Genomic DNA, 9,808 nt, shown 5'->3' with positions numbered 1-9,808 from the left:
TACTGTACTATCCCCTCCGTGCCCGGACAGGGGTGTAGATTAGATCAATTAGCGCTGTCGATCCCGATAAGGATCCAAAAATGTCAACAAATGTCCGTTTTCGACTAATTGAGGCTATTCTATCTAGCAATTGACTCCAATTGAGTGGTGATATCGTTGCCAACAGCTTCCTTCAACACAGAGCCAAATTTGGCACTTACTGCACATATAGCGCGTTCGTGAGCCACCTAAAATAGCGTCACTGGCGCTATTTACAGCTGATTCTGTAATATCTGTTCCGAATTTGCGTTTGGGTGCTCTTTTACGTGGGCAGCCTGGTGGATGGAATCTTCCCCATTCGCACCGACCGAGATGCTCTTGTTGTACGTGTTTATGGTGACGTTGAAGCACTGTTGTGGGTACAAATTGGGATCGTTCCTGTTGCTCCTCTGCTTGCTCATTTTCGATTAGATCATTCGAATGAAGTAATTGATTGCATAGAGCGCTCATAAACACCCTATGGCTATCATGACTCTCGTCGTTCGTGCTCCATTTCCATAGCAAATAAGCATTCGCGTAAGCAACATCAATAAGAAAGAAAAACAAGGGCTACCAAGTTCGATAATTCTGCTTTCTATAGCACGTAAAGCCTGCGCGTAGTTGATTGGCCTGGTCCACGCCCTTCATATAGTGGTTGTACTCATTAATAGCCGTTGGAATAAAGAGCTTTTTGAACGGTTGACCGTCAAAAACAGGCAGTAGAATTCGTTGATTTTCAGACGTAATTTTCGGGCATCTCCGCGTACGTTGAACCTTATCCTGAGGTCTGTGGAGGCTATGAGCAGTCGAAATAGCACTGACGGCCTTGTTATCCTGCCAAATAAAGCAGAGAGTATTGTTGTCAACGACCTCTGCCATAGTAGAGTCCCATAGTAGCTCATTTTGTTCAAAATAGCTCTGTAAATGTAGAGGAAATCCATCCGCCTTTTTGCGCGTTGTACCTATGTAATAGATCCCTATAGCCAAAAGGCACTGTGTAACAAGTACATTTAGAAACAGATTATCCAAATAAATACAGAATTTAAGCTGTTTTGGAAGCTGTTTAGCCAGGCGTAAAACAAGCGCAAATGTAGGTGCCAACAGGGTATGCTCAGCGCTTGCGGAGCGCAGGCGTGGCCAGCTCGTTTTTATGCCCTTTTCAAGCGTTTCAACTCCATCTGTTCTAGAGTGAAATAGCCAGCTCCAAATGTATCCATGGTCACCAATACACTATAGCTTGTACCCTGTATCAATAGGCTTGTTTTTAAGCTTGATTGTATGCTTCGAACGGCCCTGAAAAGCGATCATAGCTTCGTCAATAGCGATATAAGAGGAGGGAGAGTAGGAATTTCGACAGGCAGCTCGAATAAGGTCAGCGACGTGTTGAATTCGATAAAACCAGGGTGCATTTGTAGAAGAAGGAGCGCTATTTGTACTAAAAAAGCGATGAATGAGATCAAATCGATTTCGACTCATAAATTGACCTAGATTATGAATTTTCCAGTATTCCCGTCGTACTGCCGTTGGATGCAGGCCAAAGTAGATATTTATGCCTAGATATACACGTATTTCGGCGGGTGTAGTAGGTACCCAGTGACATTTAGTGAGGAAGGGAGGATTTCGAATTTTGGATTCGGCATAGGCATTAGTTTCTTTAGAGAGGATTTCTACCACCAAATCGCTAAAGAAGAGCTTGAAAAAGCCTGATTGAGATAGATTAGTATATTGAGGAGCTCCTGCTCGATTCTCAACGTAATTAGCGTCAAATTGAGGCAGTTCTGTTGAAATGAGTGTGGGCGGTTCATCAGTGCATTCAGACGCAGGTGCAATCACTGCCAAGGCCTGATCGACATTATTTCGGTCGACGCTTTTGGGGTCAATTTGGGGTCGTTTTCGCTGGTTGTTGTTTCTTTCTGTTTTTGGAGGTGAGTTATCTCTATATCTTATAGGGATTTGCGTATTTCGTCGTGGTCGTAGCATGGTTGATGGTTGAAAATTTATTTAATAGACAAGCTGCAGGAATTTATGACGATCAAATGCGGCTCAAAAACCTTATTTTACACCAAGTACGCTAATTGATCCAGCGGGCGCGGAGGGGATAGTACTACTTAGTAGTAGTATCTGAAACATTTGTGCCTAACGCCCAGGCTACTACATCCTTCTCAAACGCCGATACGATTCAGAAGCGAGTTCATACTCACATGTCCTCCAAGCCACCTGCCGACCGTTCATTCGTCCCTCGGCTGCTAACAGAATGTATCCAAGAGCAAGCTTAGCAGGCCTGCCCACCGAAATCCGGCTCAAGATCTTCAGTCTTGTGATCCAGCCCAACGAACTCAACGAAGCTGACCGGGAAAAGAAATGGCTAACCGAGCATCTCGGAGAGCTGGTCGCTATTCACTACTCCGAGCACAGACCGCCTCGGCTTATCAAGTCCTGCAAGGGAGAGCCTGGCTGGCAGCTCTTGCGGGTATCACGAACATGCTATGATGAAGCAGCACCTATGCTATATGAGAAACAAGGTTTCTACCTTTTCAACGACTACGACTGGTCTATGTGGTGGCGTACTCAGCCCTTTGTGGATCTACCTTCCTTCGAGCTCTTTCACACTCAGCATCTCATTCCATATGGATTCGCTTTTATCCGAGAATTGGCATTCCAACCCACACCGGAGATTTCCAAATATTTCGTAAAAGCAATAGAACGGAATTTCCCGTCACTTCACACTCTCAGAGCTTTTCGCCATATCTACATGCATAACTCACGGCTGGTGCGCGAGCTAAGGGAAGTATGGGTAGAGTTTCACAGATTCGTGCTGTTGGCTGCCCTTGTTATCACAAGTAACCACTCGAAACTCAAGTATGCGAAGTGGTCTGACCAACGTATCCATCCGGACGCCGACGCCAAGGACACAATACGGACGATGACGGTAAAATTAAATCCAGACAACATGCTATTATCGGGTGAGGTACGTGACATGCTGCTAACCGAAATACTTCATCTAATGCTGAACTTTGGTGTAGGCAGGATTGTTAGATTTAAAACGCATATCGGAGCAGCCGTTGTCTGATGCCCGTGTTTGGAGTGATGCGGTCAAAGACTCGTCTCTCCGCATTGAAGACTTTTTTGCAGTCGGAGCTGAGATCTAGGGTAGCAAGGGACATAAAGAGGGAAGTTCAAGAAGAAGCGGTATCTCCGCGATCAGCTCACCGTGATCCTAGCATCGACTCACCGCGCAATCAAAAGAAGGGGGTCAAATGCAACAAAACAATCTGTTCAATGCAGAATGTGAAGCAAAATCAGCCACGAACCGATTGGGTGTTCCAGCTTGGATCACTGGGGCAAATCAAAACTGGGCCTCAAACCAACGTCCACAGAGGCGCATTTTTACCCTGCAATGCAGCCGTGTTGGTTCCCTTAGGGTCGTGGAAGGTAATATTGAATAAACTTTGTGCATGTTAGCTTGTTGAAGAAACTTACTTTTGTTGTTTTCCCTCATACTCCTAAGAGGGGCTTGGACATGTATAGCATTCCTGATAAAAATCCATTTGGACTGGAGCACTCGGTTTCCATGTTTTCTTCTGCACTTCGCTCGATGGGTTATAAAAGGCTTGCCTGAAGCAGTTTACGCCTGATATCCATCTGCCAGCCTAGAGTCATCATTAACTGACCTCCCAAGGCCCCCACGAAAGCCTCCATTGTGCTCACACATCATTGCGGGTCTGGAAATATCGAGCGGCTCAATAAAGTAGAGTAACTTCCACCTTAGTAAGCGCTCTACGAGTGACTTATCACCCAAGCCTTGCAAGGAATGTGAGAGGCAGTGGAAACGGGTCCTCTAAAGCACTTAAGGAACCCAACTGACTTGTGCACTACGCCCCCTTGCGCACGACTTTCAAGTCCGATATCTCCATTCACACCAAAAGTTTGAGCCACCAATTGGCATCCCAGTAATCGTCCAACAAAACATTCGTTCACTTTCGTATTCACCATAACAGATCATGCGTCATCAGTTTCATTCGAACTCAGTCCCGTTTCCCCACAACAACCACCCTTATGCCCTTAGTATCCAACCTGGGCATTCCCGAAACGAAATCATGCACGACATCTACGTCTTTGCTTGTCGTTTCATACAGTTCCAGCTCGAAGCGTCGGAACACGGAGGCGAAGGTCATGTAGATCTCCGCATACGCCAAGTTCATGCCCAGACAGTTGCGCGAGCCCCTGCCGAACGGGATGAGATATTTCTCTAGGGATGCGTTAGCGGGCGATTTGGGTTTGGACTCTTGCAGCCAGCGCTCCGGGCGGAAATTTTGTGGCTCGGGAAACACAGCCGGGTCTGTGTGAAGGATAGATGCGGTCATGCTAACAGAGGTTCCTGGCGGGATGGTCCAGTCTTGGAATTGCAACCCCCGGTTTGGTGCAATACGCGGGGCGCGAGTAACAAAGCCGTGGCTGATACGGAGGCCTTCTTTTATGATCGCCGTGAGGTAGGGAAGATGTTCAAGTTCGGGTAGAGGAGTTTTGGTAATATGAGAGCTCTCGGGTACAGCTTCTTGAAGCTCTTTTTGTAGACGCTGGAGGATGTGGGGATTGCTGAGGATGTGGTAGGACGTGGTGCTGAGGACATGGGCTGTCGTAGCGGTTCCTGCTCCGATGAGAGTCATGCCTTCGTCCGTCAGACGTGTTATTGACTTCTCCTCGGCGGGCAGGTCGCTGTTCACTAGTTCGTGAAAGATGGTTGGTGAATCATTTTTTTTCTTGTAGCCTTTTTCCTTGTCTTGTACTTCGATTGCCTGTTGGGGAACACGGTTAGTAGGTACAAGCTGACCATTTGGAGATTTTCAAGCAGCAAGAAAGTGGCATTACCTCTTTCCGATCAAGTAAGAGTGAGACATTCCTATGCCACTACCCAGTGCGGTAAGAGTTTTGCAATCGTCACTATCCAAGGAAAGTGCTTCAACAGATGTGTAAGCTCGCCAGTGGACAAAATGTTTCCATAATTATCTGGGTCCATATCTGGTTTTCCGAGGGTATTGTATGATTCACCATAGCTGTACTTGGAGATAACATCAATCGTTAACGCAGAAAACGCTACACGGAGATCAATCGGGGTTTTTGATTCGTAAAATCCCTCCAGCCTGGTACATAACTTCTCAGCACATGTTTGGATTATACCGATGTATTTTAACACAGAGCCTTGAGAGAAAAATGGATTCAGAGGGGCTCTTCGCATCTTATGAAGCTTGTGAGGAACCGTGCTGATAACGGATGATGAACTATTGATATTAATATTCGAAGGCCAAAGATGAGAGCTCAAGGTTACCTACCTGCCAAAGGCACCTGCAGCGGCAGGATCCTTGTCTGTCGGCTTTTGGGAACCGGGATAGACTTCGTCGTAATAGTCTTTGTCCTTAATGTGTAGCTCATGGGGTGTGATTCTCACGATAGGACCTTTATTTAAGTATCACGTATGAGTGTCGTAGTAAATCATAGATGATGTTTAACACTCACCATATTTCTCATGCATCTTGGCGACCTCAAAGATGAACTGGCCACGTCTAGCGACATTGTGATAGATCTCATACCAGTACGTCAATGCTGCTAGTCTGGGACCTGGAAATTTGGCGATAGGACTGAGATACAAGCGATAAACCCCAACACTGGCATAGTACAAGCAGATGGAGAACAAGATAAGCAGTGTTTTTGGCTGCGACCAGAGCGTGTCAACGAATGTCATCGTGATCAGCTTTCCAGCATGTGTAGAGTCAATCCTCAAGTGTGTAGTCAGGACCCAACATTCCCAGTGATTAGAAAAACAAGATGATAACGGATTAGGCGGTTGCTCAAAATATATAAAGAGCGACCGGGACCGATTTCTCGGCACCGTACCAGGTTACACATACTGTGAAGCAGCATCGGCTCAACGTGTCAGCTTGTGCTTTAAACGATGACTAGTACGTAGAGATCCACATATGCGAAGTTCGGAAGATATCTGGCACCAGGCATAAGTATCGTTAGCACCAGGCTAGACATTTGTATCTGACGACTCTTGACAAGGGTAGACCTTACGTAGTACTACGTACTTCAGAAATATTAATCTGTATTGCTGTTGGGACTTGGGCCAACCATTATCACCAATAAGGGGTAAGCCTTACTGACTTCGGAGAATGCCAGGCAGTTGTATAAAAATCAAACTTCTACTAAATAGTGTATTCTTGCAATTTTTATGCCTCATTCCGTAGTACTGTTATAAACATGGCGAGATTTTTGATCGGTTGTCGTAACTGTGATCGACTTATGAAGCTTCATCATTAGTTGCTAAACGGGTAGCTGTCGATCATTTGATCAGACTCTCGGTGCCGTCAAGAAGATTCCACTATGGAAGCGAGCGTTTCATAATGAATGACATCTTTAATTCACTCCCTTAACAGTCAGCGGCCATCTCTTATGGTATTCAAAACCAGGTTGGGGGAGACTTTTTGGCGGCATGAGTAAGGTAGCACGACCTACTACTACGTGATGCGTAAGTAGTATCTCTTTTGCCACTGAATGGTTTTCCTGCCTTGTGAGAGTAGTGTTAGTCGGACCGTATGAGCACCTATTGGCCGGTTTTTCTACGCGTAATCACTGCTTTTGGATTGGTCAGTCTTAATACGGTGTTACCCATACGAACCAATTCTCACCGTTGTGATATACAGATCGCTGATTCTTGCTTTGCTGGTATCAATACTGTTTTACAGACAACCGTTACCGGCTTATTTCAATTCGACTCAGACCCAAACAATATGAAGGGCTGCTCATGTCCACCCAAAACCCAGGCCGAGCCCTCCCCCTACACTTACCGGCCTCTGCCTCATCGCCACCGGGAAACTTCTTGGTCCAGACCGACCCTTCCCAAGAACTTCCAACGTAAGTGTCTTGGTGTTGCCACCCAAAATCTTACGTGGTTTGCCATCTACTTTCACCTGTACGTTAGGAACCCAGAAATGCGTGACCACAGCCCCTAGTATCATGGCGATGCTAAACACGATCAGGATGATACCGTAGCGTCGTGTTTGGGCATTGCCCGGTGTAGAAGAACCGAACTTGTAGTATGCAGAGAAGAGTTGGACGAGGATAGAGCCAAGCTTTCCGGCGGCTGCACTGATGCCATGACAGGTGCCACGGTAGCGAGTTGGGAAGACTTCGGCGGGAATGATATAGGTTGTTCCATTTGGTCCTGCGATAGCATGTTGGTGTTAGTACGCATGTGGTTTTCTGGCAGAAAGCATGGAAAGAAGGATCCAACACCGATGCAGGTCTAAAACGAAGGGTGACGAAGGCTCAGTGGGTGTAGGACATACCAAAATTAAAAATCAGCTGACCAAGGACGTAGAGGGCAATTGCGACTGGACCTTCCTTATACACGGTGATAAACATAGTCCCAAGCCCAATGAAGAGTGCAGCAAGAGCGAGGAACCCATATTTCTGCAGGCTGACTCTATTCAACCTGTTTGCAAAGAAAATCATCAACAAGCCTCCAACCACGGAGCCAATATTCAGTATAATAAGTGCATGCACAGAAGTGTTAAGGAACATATCGTAGATGTTTGCATCTGGGCTGTTGTCCGTCTTCCATGGAGGAGTCGGACCGCTAATGTTCAGTGAACCCCATGTTTTCGCCAGAAAGTGAGGGTTAGAGAGCCCAATACCGTAGAAGCCAAAATCTAACAATAGCCAGGTCAGGGATGTGCCAGCAAGCGTACGCCAATTTCCTTCGTGCCAGAAGTATTGCACAATGTCAGCTTTCGAGAGAGTCCAATTGGAGTTCAGCGTTGTGGGAGGGTCATCCATGCAACCCCATTCTGTCACAGAGGATGTTGCTATATCCTCGTCATTCGATCGGTTGGCATCGGATGTGGTAGAGATATGGATCGTATCGCGCCGTGTTCCGTCGGCGAGCTCGCTGCTTATTGATGAGTCACCCCAGAGATTGTTCGCATCAAATTCGGCTTTGATTGGGTTGTCTTCGATATCAATGAGGAAACGGGGTGTTTCAGGGATGGCAAGCCGAAAGACAAGCGCGACAACGCCAGGTACAACACCGATGCCAACGACCCATCGCCACATGATGTCAACGGTGCGAACCAGGTCAGCGTCACCTTGTCGCTTGCTTGCAACGACGACAATGAGGGAAACGACGTTGCCCGAAACCTGCCCAAGGGGCTGCATAAAAAAGACCGTAGCGAGCATTTTTGCTCTATGCTTTGCTGGTGCGAATCTAGCTCCTGATAAGCAAGCAATTGGAGACGATGATGCGAGGACCACTTACTCTGAGGTGATCACGGCACTGAGAGGGTAATCGCCTCCTACGCCAATACCGACCAAGGTTCTCCACCAAATCAGCCAAGCGAGTACGCTCATACTACCATGTGTTCCAGTCGAGCACATAACGACACCAAGCGTAGATCCGATGAGGAGCACCAACTCGATACCATACATCTTCTTTCGTCCATTCTTATCGGCCAGGAAACCAAAGGCAAGCTGGCCGAGCAGCGTACCAGTCAGGGTTGCGATGTTGATGTATGTGAGATTCAGCGAAGAGACTTCTTCGGTCCAAAAGGCATATGCGATCATGGGAAGAGCGATATTACTCGCGAATAGCTGGCTGTTGCTTAGTTTCTACAGACAGCTCGAGGGTAGGTCTCGGGAAAGAGCGAAGGATGCTCACGGTGTAGCCATCGAGAAAGAATCCCACACCTGCAACCAATACAACAACCCATTGGAAACCTTGCCGGTCAATCGTTTCGTAGATCTGGCGCCTGCGGATGTTGCGATCCTGGTTGATAAATGCTGATCAGAGACAGAGCTGGCAACGAGTCACCCTCGTGGCGGGAGTAAGAGATATACCTGTTCATGGTCGAAGTCCCGAGCTCGATCGGTCTTATACAATCGACCACCCCATCTACCCATCCTTTGGTTCAATCTGGTATTCAATAATCAACAGTACCGAGCGTCACCTTCGGTTGGATATTCCAGTCATCCATTGACGGCGCGTTGCCTTCTAGCGTTATAAAGGTTAATTCGTGTTGATGTGAAAGACAAATATTTTGATCGAGGTGAGGAGAAGAATTAAAAAGGCAAAAAGTTCGAAGATGTTATTTGACGCTGTGTCTTGATAGTACGCCGCGGGGAGCGTGCCATGTTCTCCTTCCTTTGCTACTGGACGTTGAGACATTCGAAGGGACACCGGGTCCACTTCTTGCTCCACGTGCTCTTGCTTTGAGCAATATGGCGATAACCAATACGAGAAGCCATCACGCCTGGTGTCCACCAAACAGATTGCACCCAAGCGCGCCACACGTGGCCAAGGTGGGGGTGAACTAGTTGTTTCAGACGCTAACGAGGTGATCTTCCAGGGATGGGTGACATATGAACGCTATTACGTACTACTACTTGGTGCCGCCGAAAAGTGCGTCCCTTCCTAATTGGGTCTAGCACCACGCTAGATCCATCTCCGCCAAATTCTGGCGAATCAACAGCCAATTTCAAACAGTTGTATCTCAACAACAACTACTCGAAATACGTTGCCCTTTAGCTATAACAAGCAGCTATAGCTATGCCTCCTCATCATGGCGAAATCCCTTACGAAAAGCGCGTTGCTGTCGTTGCCCTGCGACTTTTAGCAGGCTTGAAATTCGCCGAAATTGCTGAAAAACTCGATCTTGAAGCGAATTCGATTAACAAGCTCTACAATCGTGCCCTAGAGCGTACAGAAAGGGACTCTCAAGACTCGTTTCTCGCTATT

General features: G+C 47.1%; 2 protein-coding genes across 2 annotated transcripts; one reads left to right on the top strand and one right to left on the bottom strand.

Moving 5' to 3' along the window:
* Positions 1-2,272: 2,272 nt before the first annotated feature.
* EPUS_03153 (uncharacterized protein) lies at positions 2,273-3,167 on the top strand (the record flags this gene model as incomplete). Its single annotated transcript, XM_007802902.1, has 2 exons — positions 2,273-2,986; positions 3,042-3,167. 2 exons carry the CDS (start codon positions 2,273-2,275, stop codon positions 3,165-3,167), a joined length of 840 nt encoding a protein of 279 aa, XP_007801093.1.
* An 876-nt stretch (positions 3,168-4,043) lies between these two features.
* Positions 4,044-8,973, bottom strand: EPUS_03152 (uncharacterized protein; the record flags this gene model as incomplete). The annotated part of the gene is made up of 9 exons (XM_007802901.1): positions 4,044-4,814; positions 4,928-5,159; positions 5,349-5,472; positions 5,533-5,728; positions 6,864-7,240; positions 7,365-8,281; positions 8,333-8,664; positions 8,732-8,839; positions 8,911-8,973. The coding sequence occupies 9 exons, from the start codon at positions 8,971-8,973 to the stop codon at positions 4,044-4,046; spliced, it is 3,120 nt and encodes a 1,039-aa protein (XP_007801092.1).
* Positions 8,974-9,808: the final 835 nt, after the last annotated feature.

Source organism: Endocarpon pusillum, assembly GCF_000464535.1.
Source record: "Endocarpon pusillum Z07020 unplaced genomic scaffold scaffold1818, whole genome shotgun sequence".
Classification (NCBI taxonomy): domain Eukaryota; kingdom Fungi; phylum Ascomycota; class Eurotiomycetes; order Verrucariales; family Verrucariaceae; genus Endocarpon; species Endocarpon pusillum.
Note: the sequence above shows the minus strand (reverse complement) of the source record. Positions and strands in the feature narration are given on the sequence as shown.